The sequence below is a fragment of the Aotus nancymaae genome, unplaced genomic scaffold (genome assembly GCF_030222135.1).
Source record: "Aotus nancymaae isolate 86718 unplaced genomic scaffold, 86718_ANA_hifiasm-v0.15.2.pri h1tg000049l, whole genome shotgun sequence".
Lineage (NCBI taxonomy): Eukaryota > Metazoa > Chordata > Mammalia > Primates > Aotidae > Aotus > Aotus nancymaae.
The window spans coordinates 14,708,191-14,727,207 of NW_026988463.1; the positions used below are offsets into that span (position 1 = coordinate 14,708,191).

The 19,017-nt window shown below is 41.5% G+C and overlaps 1 protein-coding gene across 2 annotated transcripts in view; it reads left to right on the plus strand.

Moving 5' to 3' along the window:
• ZC3H7A (zinc finger CCCH-type containing 7A) overlaps window positions 1-19,017 on the plus strand; it is a 43,279-nt gene that overhangs the window by 1,430 nt on the left and 22,832 nt on the right. The window contains exons 2-8 of one of the 2 annotated variants that reach the window (XM_064362494.1): window positions 11,743-11,844; window positions 12,637-12,676; window positions 15,342-15,539; window positions 16,817-16,975; window positions 17,196-17,276; window positions 17,369-17,407; window positions 18,721-18,754. In XM_064362494.1, the coding sequence (XP_064218564.1) occupies window positions 11,777-11,844; window positions 12,637-12,676; window positions 15,342-15,539; window positions 16,817-16,975; window positions 17,196-17,276; window positions 17,369-17,407; window positions 18,721-18,754 (619 nt within the window). In that variant the 5' untranslated portion in view covers window positions 11,743-11,776. Of the gene's footprint in view, window positions 1-11,725; window positions 11,845-12,636; window positions 12,677-15,341; window positions 15,540-16,816; window positions 16,976-17,195; window positions 17,277-17,368; window positions 17,408-18,720; window positions 18,755-19,017 lie in introns of those variants that run through there. The other variant, XM_012453208.3, reaches the window with a different exon arrangement.

A 19,017-nucleotide genomic window follows, 5' to 3' on the forward strand; every position in this document is an offset into this window, starting at 1 on the left:
AGACAAAGAAAAAAACAACAGTTAATCTCACTGCTTTTATTTTTCCTTTTTTTTTTTTTTTAAGTGTGGCGATTTGGAAATTTAAAATGACATGTATGGGCCGGGTGGGGTGGCTCACGCCTGTAATCCCAGCACTTTGGGAGGCCGAGGCAGCTGGATCACCTGAGGTCAGGAGTTCCAGACCAGCCTGGCCAACATGGTGAAACCCTGTCTCTGGTAAAAATGCAAAAGTTAGCCGGGCATGGTGGCACATGCCTGTAATTCCAGCTACTGGAGAGGCTGAGGGAGGAGAATTGCTTGAACAGGGCGGCAGAGGTTGCAGTGAGCAGAGATGGTACCACTGCACTACCCCCTGGGCGACAGAGTGAGACTCCCTCTCTAAATAAATAAATAAAATGACACGTATGGCTCATTTTGTATAATATTTCAGCTGGACAGCACTCAGCTGGGGCATCTGAGTGGGGTGGCTCTGAGAGCCGATGTCGGATCTGCTTATCTTTCCTGCTTCTGTGATGGTATGTGGCCTCCTTCCCTTAAGGCTCTCAAAGCATCAACTGCCTCTTCTCATCCTGAACCAAACTATTGAACTGAAGCACAATGGGGTCTCGTCCTAATTTGCAGAATAATTCAAGTTAATGGACAGAATTTTCCCTGTTGAAAAATGTTCCCTATCTGCTGTATGCTGGGGTCTACAAATAGTTGTATGAGGTTTGGCTCACAATGAGATCATGAGTTATTGAGGCTGAATATTATCAATATTTGTGTGTGTGTGTGTGTGTGTGTGTGTATGTGTGTGTTTATTCTGCAAAGAGCCCATTGATTTTCTGCCATCCAAATGAAGTGGACAATTGCTACCTTTCTTCATGTTACTGTGACTTTGGGTTGGGGGTTTTACACAGACTGACATCCTCTCTCCATTCCCTAGATTCTGTCAGTTTCTGCAAATAACAATGGTGGTTTTGTCAGCCACATTGTTCCACAATTCTTAATTTTGACTGATTTTAAAACCTGCCAATTGGAGTGGGTTAAATTGTCATTATAAGTGGAAGAGAATCAATTATAGAAACTCTGAACCCTAGGGAGGGTGAGAGTGACTGTTGGAAAGTTTTGAGCATTTCAGTAAAGGAAAAAAGAAACAAAAGATGTCTGTATCCTGTTGCCACAGATACCCTAGAAAGGGCTTTCTAGAGACAGTATGGCATGAGCAAACTTTTGTCTTCTGGATAATGTCTTGAAGTGTTTTGTTACTTTTTTTTTTTAAGTGAAAACATTTTTCCTCCAGATTTCTGATGAAAATTATTTAAAGCATGAGATGTTGGGAACTCAAGAAGTAATTTTAGATACTTTTTAAGGAGAAGTATTAAAGTATTAATCTAGAAGTTTAAAAATTACTGCTAGTGATAACGTTTTAATTTACATATACACAAAAGGCATTTTAAATAAGGTGATTTTCATTTATGTAAAGCAACGAGGTTACTTTTTCACAAATAGCAGAAAGCTTTGTGTTTTACGAAAAGGGCTGAATTTGGAGTAGGACATTAATCTGGTAAGAAGGTGAGAGTGTGTCGGGGTTAGGTGTCCGCACGCACTTGGTTGGGAAGACTTCATCGGCTGGTGGTCTTGGGCACATCGTGGTGGTATGAGTGTCCCCAGGCAAATCATTTATCATGAAGATTTTGCATGAAATATTCCTGTTGCGTTGTCATAGATAAGATGAGATGTTCCTTCAAACAACCTAGCAGGGCTTGGGTGCTGAGGAAGGCTTTTCACAGAGGAGGGAGGCCCTTCACAGACTTTGTATCTTACAGAATCTGAAATCTGACAGCAGTTTCAAAGTGAATAGTTCTGTGGGGGGAAGAACTCCAGCCAAAATGTAACATTACCGTCCTGCTGTTGTTTGGCATACCCACTCTCATGAACTTTTCCTTTTTGGTAAAAGGGAGAAACTGTTTCATAAAGTATCCAGTAGGAGCTTCAACAATCTTTAATGTTTTACCACCTGGGTTTGCAGCCTTCTAAGGCTTGCATTATGCCCCAAGTGTTTTTGTAAGTGTTGCAAGAGCCAGTTAATACACTGTTGCCAAACAAGGATGATAATAATGATACGTTGTAGTTGTTGTTTTAAATCTATTAATATTACACAGAGAGACTTCAGTCTGGGCATAGAATTGAATATAAACTCGAAATGATCATTTTTCCTTCCCTCTCTCCCCCTGTCTTTTTTTGTTTTTGTTTTTGTTTTGTTTTGTTTTTAAAGACAGGATCTTACTCTGTCACCCAGGCTGGAGTATAGTAGCATAGTCATAGTTCAGTGCAACTTCAAACTCCTGGGCTCAGGCAATCCTTCTGTCTCAGTCTCCCGGGTAGCTGGAACTACAGGTGTATACCACTGTGCACAGTTACTTTTTTTTATTTTTACTTTTTGTAGAGATGGGATCTCCCTGTGTTGCCCAGGCTGGTCACAAACTCCTGAGCTCAAGCGATCCTCCCACCTCAGCCTCCCAAAGTGTTGGGATTATAGGCATGACCCACTGTACCCAGCCTATAATTTTTCAATTGAAATGTAGGTATAAGTACAAATGCTGGGCCTGGCAACCTCTGTACTGCATTCACTGGGATGCTTTGGTCCTGTGTTAGCACATCTTGTAAGTCTGTTTAATATTATTTGTATTTAAACACATAATGTTCTGAGTGGAGCATATTCCCTTGGAAGATTTTCCCTGGAGTGGTATCCTGACTCCTGGCCCACTGCATTCCTGTGAAACCCCTCTGCTTTGTCTGAGTTGCATTAAATGACGTCTGTTGAGCATATCTTTTTGTGTACATGTGTGCATACACATGCCTGTGTTTCTTTCATTTCTCCTAATGGCTTTAAAGTGCCCTGTTCATCAGAGCCATATTTGTCTTTCAGATCCCAGCCTAGGGCCACCCTAGACAGGTGCTCACTCCCCTTCAGGCATCATTGGCACATAAGGTGCAGAAGAGCCAGGTGGATAGGCTCTCGGGCTTGGAGCCAGGCTGTCTGGCTTTGAAATCGAGCTCTGCTACTTCCTAGCTGTAATCCTGGGCCGGTTGCGTCACTTATCTGCATTTCAGTTTCTTTATAGTACCTGTCACTTAAGGTTAGCATGTGGATTAAATGACTTAATACATAAAAAGCATGTAGAGCAGTGCCTGACATCCAGTAAGAGCGCTGCATGTCAGCTACTATTTCTGTCTCAGTATGTTGCAGTCACGTTTCCCTTACCTCGATGTCTTCTGTTAATGAGAGCTCATTTCTAAAGTTATCATGTAAGGTCAAAAGCTCATGGATGTGGATGTGTTTGTCTAGTACCAACATTGTAACTAGACTTTGGGATAATGAGTTTAACCTACCAGGCACTCAGTAAATACTAAAGGAATTCTGAAGATCCAGGATGCCCTTTGATCTTACCTACCTTCAAGATTAGTAACAAATTTTAAATCAGCTGATCCCAGAAAGATGATATTCCAGTTTGCAAGAGTTCAGTTAGTTTAATGAAGTTCCTGTTTAATTGAGTTTCTTGCTTTAAAATGAACTGTTCAAAAGTGTCTTCCCTTGGGCCAGGCATGGGTCACTCCTGTAATCTCAATACTTTGGAAGGCTAAGGTGGGCAGATTGCTTGAGCCCAGAAGTTTGAGACCAACCTGGGCAATATAGTAGGACCCTGTCTCTACAAAAAGTACAAAGATTAGCCAGGTGTAATGGCATATGCTTGTAGTCCCAGCTACTTGGGGAGCTGAGGTGGGAGGATTGAGCTCTGGAGGTCAAGGCTGCAGTGAGCAATGATTATGCCACTGCACTCCAGCCTGGGCCAGAGAGCGAGACTCTATCTCAAAGACTAAACAAAAACACAGAGTGCCTTCTTCCCTGGAATTCTTTTTTTTATTTAGGAGAAGAGGTGATCAATGAAACTCATCATTGTATACCTTGAGGAGCTGCTTATCGTTTCAGGCTTTTTTCCATCGCTGTCTCCAGCCAATTCCCACTATTTTAATTCACTTCCCACGTTGTTCCCCTAAAGGGTTGGAGGCCAAGTCTCACCAGAGCCGGCTCTCTGCATGGAGCCATTTCCTTTTGGGCACCCTCCTTCTTCATGCTTGGTTCTTGTGAGCAGTTTTACCAGCTTCTAACTCCTGGGCCTCTGAACTTTGTATGAGGTATTTTTACACTGAGCTGCTTACTTCATTCTTTCATTCAAGTATTTATTGACCTGGACCCAGATATTGTTCTTACAGTGAAAGCTAAGAAGTACCAGGTACCTGCTGAAGTGAATAAGAGGGATGAGACAGGGTGTGGCGGCAATTTAGGGTGGCAAGGGAAGGTCCCTAACAGTGGTATTTAAGCCGGCTACTGAATGAAAAGGAGCCAGCTCTGTGGAGAGCTGGGAAGTGTATTTTGGGCAGAGGGAACAACAAACACAGTGGCTTAGAAGCATGGAATGCCTGACTTGTTCTGGGAGCTCGTAAAAGGTCAGTGTGACCAGAGTCTCCTGAGGGAGGGAGGGGCTGCACAGCTCGGGGAAGGGAGTCTGCTAGGTCACCGTGTGGAGGCAAGGCTTCATTCCAGCATCCTGAGCAGCCGCTGAAGAGTCTTAAGCAGGAGTGCAAGAACTGGGGTGTGTGTGTGTGTGTGTGTGTGTGTGTGTCTGTGTTTTAAAAATTATTTTAGGCCTGGTGCTGTGGCTCAGGCCTGTAGTCCTAGCACTTTGGGAGGTCGAGGAGGGCAGATCACAGGGTCAGGAGTTTGAGACCAGCCTGGCCAACATAGTGAAAACCATGTCTCTACTAAAAAAAAAAAAAAATTAGCTGGGTGTGGTGGCAGGTGCTTGTAATTCCAGCTACATGGGAGGCTGAGGCAGGAGAATCACTTGAATCCAAGAGGCGGAGGTTGAAGTGAGCCAAGATCGTGCCACTGCACTCTAGCCCGGGTGACAGTGCAAGACTCCATCTCAAAAAAACAAAAAAACAAAAACTTATTTTAGAGACAGAGTCTTGCTCTGTACCCCAGGCTAGAGTGCAGTGGTGTGATTATAGGTTGCTGAGCCTTGAACACCTGGGCTCAAGCGATCTTCTTCCTTTAGCCTCTGAGTAGCTGAGAATACATACAAGCAGGTGCCACCACTCTGGGCTGATTTGTGTTTTTATTTTTTAAAATTTTATTTATCTATTTATTTTTGAGACAGAATGTTGCTCTGTTACCCAGCTGGAGTACAGTGGCATGATCTCGGCTCACTGCAACCTTCGCCTCTCAGGTTCAAGTGATTCTCATGCCTCAGCCTGCCGAATAGCTGGGATTACAGGTGTGTGCCACCATGCCCAACTAGTTTTTGTATTTTTAGTAGAGACTTGTTTTATCATGTTGCTTAGGCTGCTGTCGAACTCCTGACCTCAGGTAATCCACCTGCCTTGGCCTCCCAAAGTGCTGGGATTACAGGTGTGAGCCACTGCGCTCAGCCCCTACATCGCTCTTTGTAGTAAAATGGTGGGGTAGATTTAAAAAATATTTCAAGATGAAACACATACCAGAAGAAAATATAGGAGGAGTGAGTATTTTACAATATCAGAGTAGTGAAAATATTTCTGAGTATGTCAGAATCCAGAAGCCATAAAACAAAATACTGATAAATTCAGCCATTTAAAAAAAAAACCGTTGTTGTGAAAAATAACCAGTCAGAAGATTGACATCAAATTGGAAAAAATGCCACTAACATCAGAAAGGACTATTTTCCTTAACATATAAAGAGCTTCCATAGGTAGGTAAATCTCAGCCTGGAAGAAAACTGAACAGAGGATATGAGCGAACAAGTCACGGACAAAGAAGTATAGATGATTCTTAAATCTGGATGCTCAGCCTTGCTAATGATAAACTAAAACAAACACAGCTTCACCACGTTGCCACACTGTTTCTTACCTCCCTAGTTAACAAGGATTCACACATTTGATAATGCCTGGGTGAAGTGGTGAACCAGGAATCCTGTGCATTGTTGGTGGGAGTATCGTTTGCTATATTGTGGCAATAGCTGGCAAAATAAACAAATACATATGGCCTTTATCCCGTAGAAATTTTTTTTTTTTTTTGAAACGGAGTCTTGCTCTGTTGCCCAAGTAGAGTGCAGTGATGCAGTCTCTGCTCACTGCCACCTCTGCCTCCCGGTTCAAGTGATTCTCCTGCCTCAGCCTCTTGAGTAGCTGGGATAACAGGCATGTGCCACCACACTTGGCTAACTGTTGTATTTTTAGTAGAGACGGGGTTTCACCATGATCGATCTGCTCGCTGCGGCCTCCCAAAGTACTGGGATTACAGGCGTGAACCACCATGTCTGGCCTATCTTATAAAAATTCTTTAAAGGGATGCTTAGATATATATGAAATAACCTGTGTACATGGTGACCTTTAAAGAATGGAAATAACCAAAAAATGCATTACCAGAGGCCTGGTGAAATTACGGTACAGCCGTATCATAGAACGCAGTGTGTACTCACAAAGAACACACTGATTGGATACTACATGAAGACAGGAGGTGCAGAACTTGCTGGTAGCTCCTGTTTGAATAAAAAAGAACACATGCACAGAATACTTTTAACTTTTTATTTGGAAATAATCATAGACTCACAGGAAGTTGGAAAAGTAGTACATAGAGTCCCATGAACCCTTCACCCCCTCATCCCCGCTTCCTTCAGTGGTGACATATAACTGCAGTACACTGTCACAACCAGGAAATTGACATTAGTATAGTACTGTTAACCAAACTGTGGGCCTCAGTGGGTTTTAACCAGCACCCGTGTGTGTGTGTGTTTGTGTGTGTGTGTGTGTGTGTATGTAGTTCTATGCAGTTTTATCCCATGCATAAATTCATGTAACCATTCCCACAATAAAGATACAGACTTGTTCTATAGAATGTCTTTGTCAGACTTTTCAGAGACTGATAACAATAGTTGGTGGCGCTCAGGGAGGGCAAATGGGCAGCTGAGTGATAGGGTGGGAAGGAGACATTCCTTTTCACTGTCACGTTAAAATAAACAGTTTGGGATGTCTGTGAGACATTCAAGTGGAAATGTCAAACAGCCTGAGGGTCAGCCTGGGGATGGACGGGAGAGTTGTCATGGGGTCCTGGATGAGGGCATTTGACATCTGGGCATGGCGGGAGGACCTCTAGGGGAGAGTATGGCTGGGGGAGATCTCAAGAGTGATCTTCAGGGCTCTCAAGGTGGGAGGTCTGTGGAGATGGAGCCTCAGTCTGCAGGAGACAGAGTGGCCTGTGAGGTGGGGACACACCTAGCCAGGGCTGTGAGGTGGAAGTTGAAGGGAGGGGCTCCTAGGAGCGGGTGCTGCTGAGGTTGAGTAAGAGAAGAGACTGTTGGGTTTACTTTGTAAAATTCTTTCTTACTTTAAAATTGAGGCCAGATTTTAATAGGATCCAAAAATAAGATGGTATATTTTTAAACATCTTTTTCTTTATTTAAAAAAAGGAATACGGGGCTGGACAAGGGGCTCATACCTGTAATCCGTGTGCTCACACCTATAATGCCTGTGCTTTTAATCCTGCAGGGATTAAAACAATTAGCTGGGCTGGGCGTGGTGGCTCACACCTGTAATCCCAGCACTTTGGGAGGCCGAGGTGGGAGAATTGCTTGAGGTCAGGAGTTTGAGACCAGTCTGGCCAACATGGTAGAACCCCGTCTCTACTAAAAATACAAAAAAAAATAGCCAAGTGTGGTGGCATGCACCTGTTAATTCCAGCTACTTGGGAGGCTGAAGCAGTGGAATTGCTTGAACAAGGGAGGTGCAGGCTGCAGTGAGCTGATATCATGCCACTGCACTCCCGCCTGGGCAACAGAGCAAGACTCCATCTCAAAAAAAAAAAAAAAAAAAAAAAAAGCTGGGCATGTTGGCACACCTGTAATCCCAGCTACTCAGGAAACTGATTAGGGAGGATGGCTTGAGAACAGAAGTTCAACATTGCAATGAGCTGTTATGGCACCACTCTACTGCAACCTGGATGACAGAGTAAGACCTTATCTCAAAAAAAAAAAAACCTAAAACACAAAGTAGGGTGTGTATGTGTGTGTCGGAGGTTATTTCACAGGTAAAACTAATCAATGGTGAGGAAAAAAATTAGAGTAGTGGTTTGGTGAAGGGGCATGAGGGAACTTTCTGTAGTGACAGTTAATGGTCTATATCTTTTCTTTTTTAAGAGACAAGATCTCATTCTATTGCCTAGGTTGGAATGTAGTGGCGTGATCAGCACCTCACTGAAGCCTCCAACTTCTGGGCTTAATCGATCCTCTTGCCTTAGCCTCTTGAGTAGCTAGGACCACAGGCACATACCACCACCCTGGCTTATTTTATTTTTGTGGAGACCCATCTCTCTCCATCTTGCTTAGGCTGATCTAACTCCTGGGCTCAAGTGGTCCTCCTGCCTTGGCCTTCCAAAGTGCTGGTCTATATCCTGATAGGGCTCTGGGTCACATAAGTTTGTCAAAACTCACATCAAGATTTGTGCATTTTACCTTAAAAAAAGAAACTGTAAACAAATATTGATCTCTAATGATGTGTGTGCTGAGATGTTTAGCTGTCTGCAGCTCACTTTGAAATTTATTTAAACAGTAAGATGGTCTGATGGACGAACAGAAGGATGAGCAGGTGGATAAAGATGGGCAGAAGTGATCTCACAAAATATTAATTGTAGGTTTGGGCCTATGATATTCATTGTAAATTTTTTTTAACTTTACTGTGTGTTTGAGAACTTCTAAAATAAAAGTTTTTGGGGAAACTTTAAAAACTACTGAACATGAAATACTGTCATATTATTTTTAAATATTGCCTGATATGATCCTAGATCTTTAAACATATAAAAGGGTGTATTTTGTGCATTAAAAACATCTACATCTACATCCATTTCCTTTTAATCACTTAAATTGTGGTGTCAGCTGTTTGCCACACACCTTTTATGTGCAAGATTAAGGTTCAAGATTCTCTGACACTTTCTGGGGAAATAGCTCTAAGGCTATAAACTTGGTGGATCATCATTACCCAGGCGTCCATTCTTAGCCAGCAGATTAACTTTTTGAGTCAACCTCAACTAATTCCCTATCTTGGCTAGACAGCTGACTGCAACCTCCACCTCACAGGCTTAATCAATCCTCTCACCTCAGCCTCCTGAGTAGCTGGTACTGTAGGTATGTGTCACCATGCCTGGCTAATCTTTGTATTTTTTATTTATTTTGACACGGAGTTTCACTGTTGTTGGCCAGGCTGGAGTGCAATGGCATGATCTCGGCTCACTGCAATCTCTGCCTCCTGGGTTCAAGTGATTGTCCTGCCTTAGCCTCTTGAGTAGCTAGAATTACAGGCCCCTGCCACCACCCCTGGCTAATTTTTTGTATTTTTAGTAGAGACACAGTTTTACCATGTTGGCCAGGCTGGTCTTGAACTTCTGACCTCAGGTGATCCACGTGTCTCAGCCTCCCAAAGTGCTGGGATTACAGGCATGAGCCACCGCACTCAGCCTGTATTTTTTGTTAAAGCGGGGTTTTATCATGTTGCCCAGGCTTTCTTTTAACTTTTTTTTTTTTTGTTAATATGGAGTTTCTGTACCCCAGAAACCTAAAATGCAATTTGAAAAAAAAAAAAGATGGAGTTTCACTCTTGTGCAGGCTGGATTGTGATGGTGTCATCTCAGCTCACTGCAACCTCCTCCTCCGGGGTTCAAGTGATTCTCCTGTCTCAGCCTCCCGAGTAGCTGGGATTACAGGCATGCGCAACCACACCCAGCTTATTTTGTATTTTTAATAGAGACGCAGTTTCTCTATGCTGGTCAGGTGATCCGCCCACTTTGGCCTCCCAAAGTGCTGATTACAGGCATGAGCCACAGTGCCTGGCCTCTTTTAAAATTTTTTGTAGAGATGGGGGTCTCCCTATATTGCCCAGGTTAGTCTTGAACTCCTAGGCTCAAGTGATCCTCCTGCCTTGACTTCCCAAAGTACTGAGATTACAGGTCTGAGCTACCATGCCTGGCCTGAGTTAATTTTTAAAATCTTTTTCTTTTACAAATAGTGCTTCCTTAAATTACTTTATACATACAAATATAAACTTAAAAAAAGAAAACACCTCTATAAAGGACATGGACTAACACGTCCAAGTAGGTAGAAGTGTGGAATGAGCTTCCATGCCCACTCATCCAGCTGGAACCGTGATCCTTATTTTTGGCATTCTTGTTTTATTTCTACCCAGCTACTCCCCTTTTGGCTAAACCGTTTTAAAAGCACATTCCAGAAATAGTGCTGTTTTACTCTAGAGTGGTGGACTTCTTAAACTTATTATTTTGTAACATTTCAAACGTATACAAAGTACAGAGAGTAGTATTGAAGATTCCCCTGTACTTCTGACCCCTCCCCCGGTTATCAGTGGTCTCCTCTTTCCTCCCCACCTCAAACACCCTTCCCTTTTTTTTTGTTGCTGGAGTATTTTAAAGCAGGTCCGCTACATCATATCCCCCATGTAAACACTTCAGTAAAGTACTGACTTTAGAGCACAAAAATATTGAGAACTGACGGTGTTTAAAAGAAGAAAGGGATTAGCACCAGTTAACAGCAGCATTTTTGGGACATTCCAGCCGCTGTCTCACGCTTATACTTTGAAAAAATTGGATTTAAAAATAAAACTGCAAATGGCAAGCAATAATGAAACTAAAAAATTTCAGCAATGTACTTGAAACATGAGTGGAATTTCCCTTCCTGTCACCTAGGTCCAAATACATGGTTTATGTGATAAGATGTTGTCTTAACTTTAGGTCTCAGTTGTTCTCAGCTGGGGCTGATTGTGCTTTCCCCACTGTGACATGTAACCATATCTGGAGACATTTTTGGTTGTGAGTGGGGTTGGGATAAGGGGCTACAAGCATATTGGGCAGAGGCAGAAATACTGCTAACATCCTGCAATCGCAAGACAAGGAATTAGCTAGCCCAGAATGACGAGCCTGAGAAACTCTAGTTTGGGCCACTGGGAGATGTTTTATCACAGATCTCTTCTCTGTGGCTCTCCTTGAACTTGGGGAACTGCTCAGTGAACGTTAATCAGTGGAGGTGGGACCCAAAAGAATGATACATGTTGACATTTGCAAGTGTTATTTTGAAGATAACATTTTAATATCCAGAAAATTCCAATAGAAGTAACTTTATTTATATCATCATTTTATCTGTTGTATCAACAATAATTATTTTGGAAATTTGTGTGACAAAATATGTATGAGGTTTACAGACTTGGCTTACAAGGAAGCCAGACTCCTTTGGAGGCAAGCGGATGTAAAACCCTTTTATTTCTGGAGAGTTTCCAGAAGCAAAACAAGGCTGGAACTGTTCTAGGGACAGCTTATGCATGCGTGTAGACAGGCAAGAAACAAAACCTGAAGCCAAAGGAGGGAAGAGGAAAGGAAAGAGAGACATGACTTTTTCCTGGAGACTGCTTAGCATGGATATATGAAGTCTGTATAGCTGTTCAGCCTTAAAGCATGTAAAAAACCATATGCTTATGGTGCACCGGACCACAGGGGACCCACGAAGATGACTCCTGTAGGGCCCCTGCTGTCCAGGACCCTGGAGTCAAGTCAGAGATGGATGTGTCCACAACTGATTGTGTGACAAGGTGTGGATTTATGGGTGTTTTGATTAGAGTCCAGGGGCCCTGGTACCTTATGTGCTTTTGTGCCTTGTTTCTTTCCAGATTGCTCATTTAGAAAGTGGATGTGTGGGATAACATGTCCAGTGTGTCCGAGGAGAGAAGAAAAAGGCAGCAGAACATTAAGGAAGGACTGCAGTTCATACAGTAAGAGCTTCAGAGTTCTTGTGTTCTTGCCATATTGTAATTCTTTGATGTGGATGTATGTTTTGTGGCGCGTACGAACTCTTTAGTCATGTTTAATAGGTCCAGTTAATTTGGGTTAGAAACTCCATCTTCTAGCCATATTTTTCCTCTCAGCCATTTGGACATTCTTGCATTTGGAGGCAAGTCTTAACTGTTGCTGGCTTTTAGGGCTACAATTGTTAGTCCCCCCAAAATGGTAAACTGAGGAATTTGAATTTGTTCTCAGAACAGTGCTGCTGAGTCCAAAGTGACTGAAAATGAACATCTGGCGGCACAGAGGGCTTCTGCGATCAGACATGTCTGTTCAGAAGCTCAGTGTTTAACTGGACTTCTTGAAGCATGTCAGTGATGAGACAGCTGTGCTTTGGATGGACATGTCTGGGCAGAAGGGCCTCTTTGTTCCTTCTTAGGAAGACATTCTCTCTATACTGCAGTAAATCAGATCAAATATTGTTAGTGGTTCTGTACTATTTTTAACCGTTTTTTGGCATTTGAAGAATTAGAGATTTTAAAAATAGAAGTAGATTGAAAGTAAAGTGTTATACTTAAAACATACCAAGTAATAGTTTAGTTTTTTTTTTTTTTCTTAACTGTGGTCATCTGTAAATAATGGTATTAAAGGAAGAGGAAGTCTTTGAAATGTGCCTTGAATCACTGGCAAGTTAATGGAACCACAGATTTACAATGACTTCTGGCTGAACAAGTCCTGATAAGGAGCTTGATAATTACAGCTAATTTGTTTCTTCTTCTTAGGTCGCCCCTGTCATATCCAGGAACACAGGAGCAATATGCGGTAATGACTCTGGGAAGGTCTGCTTGAAAGCTCTGCAAGTGACTTGTGAACTGTAATCTGTAGCAGGGGTTGGTAAATGATGGCCTCATGGGCCCAATCTGGCCTGCTGTCCTTTTTTTTTTTTTTTTTTTTTTCCAAATAAAGCTTTATTGGAACATAGCCACACTCATTTGTTTATGTATTATTTGTGGCTGCTTTTGCAACATATGGTAGTTTTGACAGAGACCATATGGCCCATGGAGCCTAAAATATGTTCTGTCTGGGCATTTGCATAAAAAGTTTGCCAACCCCTTATATATAGGACTTTTTTTTTTTTTTTGCATACTTGCACAGTTGTCCTGTATTTTCTTTCCTCTATTAGTGTAGTTTTGAATTAATTTATCTTTTGAGCCCCTTGAAAATTGCTTTTACCTCTCATGTCATTGAAAGTAAGTGGGACAGAATTTATTGAGAAAGAGTGTGTGCAGCGTCTTTTTCTGTTAGGAGATGTTCAGACAGCAGCAAAGCGGGACTGCATACCAAGAGGGAAGAAATAGTGATCTGCTAGTTAAGGGCAGGGATAAAGCCCAGTTCATTGGGTCTTTGACTGCAGACTCTTGTCTCTACTAACTATTGGTTCACCTGTGTTTTGTTTTTTTTTCCTCTGAGGGTTTTGAGGCTTCTGAATGTCACTTTCTCGCTGCCTCTCTTCCTTCTCCCCTTTTCTTCTCTCTTGTTCCTTCCCTCTCTACAAACAGATTTAGAATAAAAAAGGATTAGAGCCAGAAATAAACTGTAACAGTTGTTTCATTTTGCACTTGTGGATCTGGGGTCTAAAGATGTTAAGTGGCATGTCACGAGTCACATTGATTGTTAATAGTTGATCTGTCCAGACTTAAAAAATAATTTAATCAGCTTAGACAGGAATTCATAAAATGAGGTAAAACAAGTTGAATATTTATGTGATCTTGTGATGAAAAAGGGCTTTTAAAATACTAAAGTATGGCTGGGCATGGTGGCTCACACCTGTAATCCCAGCACTTTCGGAGGCTGAAGAGGGTGGATCACTTGAGGCCAGGAGTTTGAGACCAGCCTGGGAAACATGGCAAAACCCTGTCTCTACTAAAAACACAAACACACACACACGTGTACACATATACACACACACTACCCAGTGTGTGTGGGTGTTGAAAGTAAACCACTAGAAACAGCTGAGTGTTTTAGCTGAGTGTGGTGGTGGGTGCCTGTAATCCTAGCTACTGGAGAGGCTGAGGTACGAGAATCACCTGAAGCCAGGAGGTGAAGTTGCAGTGAGCTGAGATCGTGCCACTGCACTCCAGTCTGGGTGCCAGAGTGAGACTCTGTCTCAAAAAACAAAACAGAACTAAACTAAAGCATGCTAGAAATCATGAAGGAAAATGACAAACTTTTGTACATGCTAAAAGAATGTGTATACTTACTTGATAAGAAAAAAGTTTAACATCCCCTCCTGGGAAATCAGTAAATGAACTGAGCAGTTTACAGAAAAAGAAACATGGCCCAGCGCAGTGGCTCACACCTGTAATCCCAGCACTTGGGGAGGCCGAGGCAGGTGGATCACAAGGTCAGGAGATCGAGACTATCCTGGCTAACATGGTGAAACCTCGTCTCTACTAAAAATACAAAAAATTAGCTGGATATGGTGGTGCGTGCCTGTAATCCCAGCTACTCTGGAGGCTGAGGCAGGAGAATCTCTTGAATCTGGGAGGCAGAGGGTGCAGTGAGCAAAGATCATGACACTGTACTCCAACCTGGGTGACAGAGCCAGACTCGATATCAAAAAAAAAAAAAAAAAAAATACAAGGGGTCCATAAAAATGTGGAAAAGCTCAACTTCACTGGTAAAGACACGCAAATACAAAAGGATACCATTAACAACAAAAAAAAACAAAAAACACAAAAGGATACCATTTTCCACCTAGAAATTGATAGATATTTTACACACGTGTGTGCACACACGTGTACACACATACACATACACTGCCCGGTGTGTGTGGGTACTGTAAGGTAAACCACTAGAAACATTTTTTATTGTGGCCTTTTTGGGAGGCAATTTGGAAAATACTGTTCAGAAGCCTTAAACTATTCATTCTCTTTGACTTGGGGCTTCCACTTGGTTTTTCTAGTAGGCACAGAATTGGAGATGTGAACAAATATTTATAAGCTACTTTTGCTGCATTTTTCTTTTATTTTCTTTTGTTTGAAATGGAGTCTTGCTCTGTCGCCCGGGCTGGAGTGCAGTGGCGTGATCTTGGCTCACTGCAATCTCCACCTCCTGATTCAAGCAATTCCCTGCCTCAGCTTCCTGAGTAACTGGGATTACAGGCACACACCATGATGCCTGGCTAATTTTTGTATTTTTAGTAGAGACAGGGTTTCAGCATCTTGGCCAGGCTGGTCTTGAACTTCTGACCTTGTGATACATTTTTTTCTTAATAATGAGAAACTGAATTTCCCCTTGAAAAAGCCAGCAAGATAGAATCCCTAGCTGAGATAGCAGTGACTTGGGCTGCATCTCACAATTTCTTAGAGCAGTGCTGCTGTTCTATCAGATTGCTTCTTCTCAAGTTTTGGGTATAAAAATTAAAATTTAATTATACCATATCTTGTTAGATAAAAGGCTTAAAGTGGTAACTTTCTTTTTTTAGGTATATTTGCATGCTCTCGTGAGAAATCTTTTTAATGAAGGAAATGACGTTTATCGGGAACGTGATTGGAACAACTCGATAAGCCAGTACACAGAAGCTTTGAATATAGCTGATTATGCAAAGTCTGAAGAAATTTTAATCCCCAAAGAAATAATTGAAAAACTATATATAAATCGTATTGCCTGCTATTCTAATATGGTGAGTTGTAATTTTTAAAATGTTTGTAGAGTGAAAAATTTTTTTTCGATGACTTAGTACATTAATAAAAGTAAATTTCTTAATTTAAGTTTTTAAGAAAGTCATATTACCTGCTTTTAGAGTGGCCTGAGGCTTTAAAAATTAGCTTTGGACAAAAGGTTAGGGATTTAAGAAATAATTTATTCCTTAGTTACTGGTTCTTGACGATTCCCATTTGAGTATGGCTTTTGATGGTGTGTCTGCTTATAAAAAAGTCATCCTGGGAAGATACAGGCCTTCACAGATCAGTGTCTTTCGGGTATCCGTGTTCGCAGTTAACATCTTAGTCAAGGTCCAGTTAGTCCTCTTACAAGTTTTTTTTTTTAATCGAGAAATAGTAATTGGTCTTCAAAGGAATTAACACTAGAGTTTCACATTTTTAAGCTTAAAAAGCTTTTGAAGTGGTTTTTTTTTTCTGTTTTTCTTTTTAATTTTTGAGATGGAGTCTCACTCTGTCACCCAGGCTGGAATACAGTGGCACAGTCTCGGCTCACTGCATCCTCTGCCTCCCAAGTTAGAGTGATTTTTCTGCTTTAGCCTCCCAAGTAGCTGAGATTACGGGTGCCCACCACCACGCCTGGCTAATTTTTGTATTTTTAGTTTCACCATGTTGTCCAGGCTGGTTTTGAACTCCTAACCTCAGGTGATCCACCCACCTTGGCCTCCCAAAGTGCTGGAACTACAGCCATGAGCCACTGTGACCTTTCTGAAATGCTTTTAATTTTCACTATGGACACTCAGTAAAATTTGACCATGAATTTAAGAAAAATATCCATGTTGTCACCTAGCTTTTTGTTAAAGAACATTCACTGATTATTTATTTTGTTTTCGGTAATATATTCCTTATCAGTTAGCTGTTTGGGAGTTACGTTTCTGTTTGACATCTTAATTACTCCAGAAAAGGGTAACTACAGAGGAGAGAATAGGAGAGGGACACTTGGGGATATCAGTTAGGTCTGGAAAGCTTTACTTCTTGAAGTTCTGTGGACTTTCTGGCCAAATATTAGCATTTGTCTGACCTGGGTGGTGGGTACATGGGTATTCATGATATTCTTTCTACTTTTGTGTATTTGAAATTTTCATAAAATAATTTAAAAAGTTAAAAGTAATACTGCTAACTTGGAGTTTAGAGGGAGGGTAATAGGATGGAGTATTAATTTGTTTTCATTACAGGAAGGCCTTAGTGCAAGAAATGAATTATTTGATTGCTGACTTTATTCTTTGGTCTTACACCCCAGGGTTTCCATGATAAAGTTTTGGAAGACTGCAATATAGTTCTCAGTTTAAATGCCAGTAACTGCAAAGCTCTGTATCGGAAATCTAAGGCTTTAAGTGATTTAGGAAGATACAGAAAGGCTTATGATGCTGTAGCAAAGTGCTCCTTAGCAGTGCCTCAGGTATGGAATTTATAGTTTATTTGTTTGTATCATAACCATTTACATAATAAGAAATGGCATTTAAAGAGTTAAATTTTCCAGTCATCCATCAACCTGCTTCAGTTGGGTATAATTGCTAATGAAGCGGATCTCTTGACAGGAAAAGTCACTGTTTTGCCTATTCTTCTTCATGGTTAGTAAATGTAACCCTTCATTAATTATACATACTTATTTTTTTCAGGATGAGCATGTAATAAAACTAACTCAAGAACTAGCTCAGAAATTGGGATTTAAAATAAGAAAAGCATATGTCAGAGCCGAAGTAAGCTGACATTCTCTCCATAAGGTGTTTTCATTTTGTTTTGTAACTTGGAGTCAGTTCTGTTTCTAAATTAGTGTCTTTATTTATTCCAGCTCTCATTAAAATCAGTTCCTGGGGATGGGGCTACCAAGGTAAAGTTACTTTTTCTGTAAAAATTATAATTTTTTTTAAAGGGAAGGATGGGAACAATTCTGCTTTTGGTATTTTTGGTGTGTGTTTGTTTTTGGAACCTTTTTATTCCTTAAACATGTAATTGGCTATAGCTTCCTGTCACCACATTTATTTATTTGTTTGAGATAGGGTTTTGCTCTGTTGCCCAGGCTGGAGTGCAGTGGCATGATCTTGACTAGCTGCAACCTCCATCTCCGGGGCTCAAGTGATCCTCCCACCTCAGCTGCCCAAGTAGCTGGGACCGCAGGCACATAACACCATGCCTGGTGAATTTTTGTATTTTTTGTTGAGATGGGGTTTCACCATGTTGCTCAGGCTAGCCTCTATCTCCTGAGCTCAAGTGTTCCTCCTGCCTTGGCTTCCCAAAGTTCTGGGGTTACAGGCATCAGCCACCTCTCTTCTGGCCACTTTCAGTCACTTTACAAAGAAAACCTACAACTCAAGTAATATATTTTAGCTGTAACCAGCATTTCCTGAATGCTCCAGTAGAGCGTTTTACAGGATGTTAATAGATGTTAGATTTCAGTGCAAAAGAGTGGTTCAGGGCCAGATACTAGTTTTGGGAGTCATTTGTGATAAAATTAACAAAGGTTTTTGTGTTTGTTCTTTTTTTTTTTTTAATTTTAAAGTAAGTCATCTTGGGGCTATTAGGATGCTAATAGCTATTGTGAGTTGGGCAGTGAATGGTGGCCAGATTAGTGCCTGGTATACTGCTGAACAGCCTTTGAGAAATTGCTGGTCCACAAGAAATAAGTGGCAGCACTGCTAGACTAGCACCTCACCTAACACCATGTGTATAAAGGTTTGTGTGTTCCATTCATTTCTTGGATCTTAACTGGGAGTTAAATTCCTGTGGAAACCTTGCTCTCTTAGGGTGAGTTTTTTTCTTTCTTTCTTTCTTTTTTTTTTTTTTTCTGAGACAGAGTGTTGCTCTGTCACCCAGACTGGAATGCAGTGGCACGATCTTGAGTCACTGCAACCTTCGCCTTCTGGGTTCCAGCAATTCTCCTGCCTTAGCCTTTTAAGTAGCTGGGATTACAGGCGCCTGGCAGCATGCCTGGCTAATTTTTGTATTTTTAGTAGAAACGGGGTTTCACCATGTTGGCCAGGCTGGTCTCAAACTCCTGACCTGGTGCTCCACCCTCCTTGGCCTCCCAAAATGCTGGGATTACAGGTGTGAGCCACTGCGCCCTGCCTAGGGTGAGTTTTACCAATTGTTTTATGGTTTAGAATCCTGAAAGTATTATGACCCAATGTTTGGTTTAATTTCTAGGCTTCGAACTACTCTGTGGAAGATATTGAGCCAGGTATGTTTTCATGTATCATCTTAACGGTTTGAATAGTGCCAGCTTTGTACCTGATATCTTTGTATGTGATGTATTGTTGTCAAATAAAATGGATGTGTGGTTATATTCATATGAATACATAATATTAAAGTGAATGATTTCCAACACTCCCTTTGTGCCTTTGGTTGTGCCAGCAGGTGATTGGCAACGGTTGGATGTTAGTAAGCAATCACTGACACTCTAGCCTTGCCACCATCTGACAGCTGTGCCCAAAAAGAGGTGCA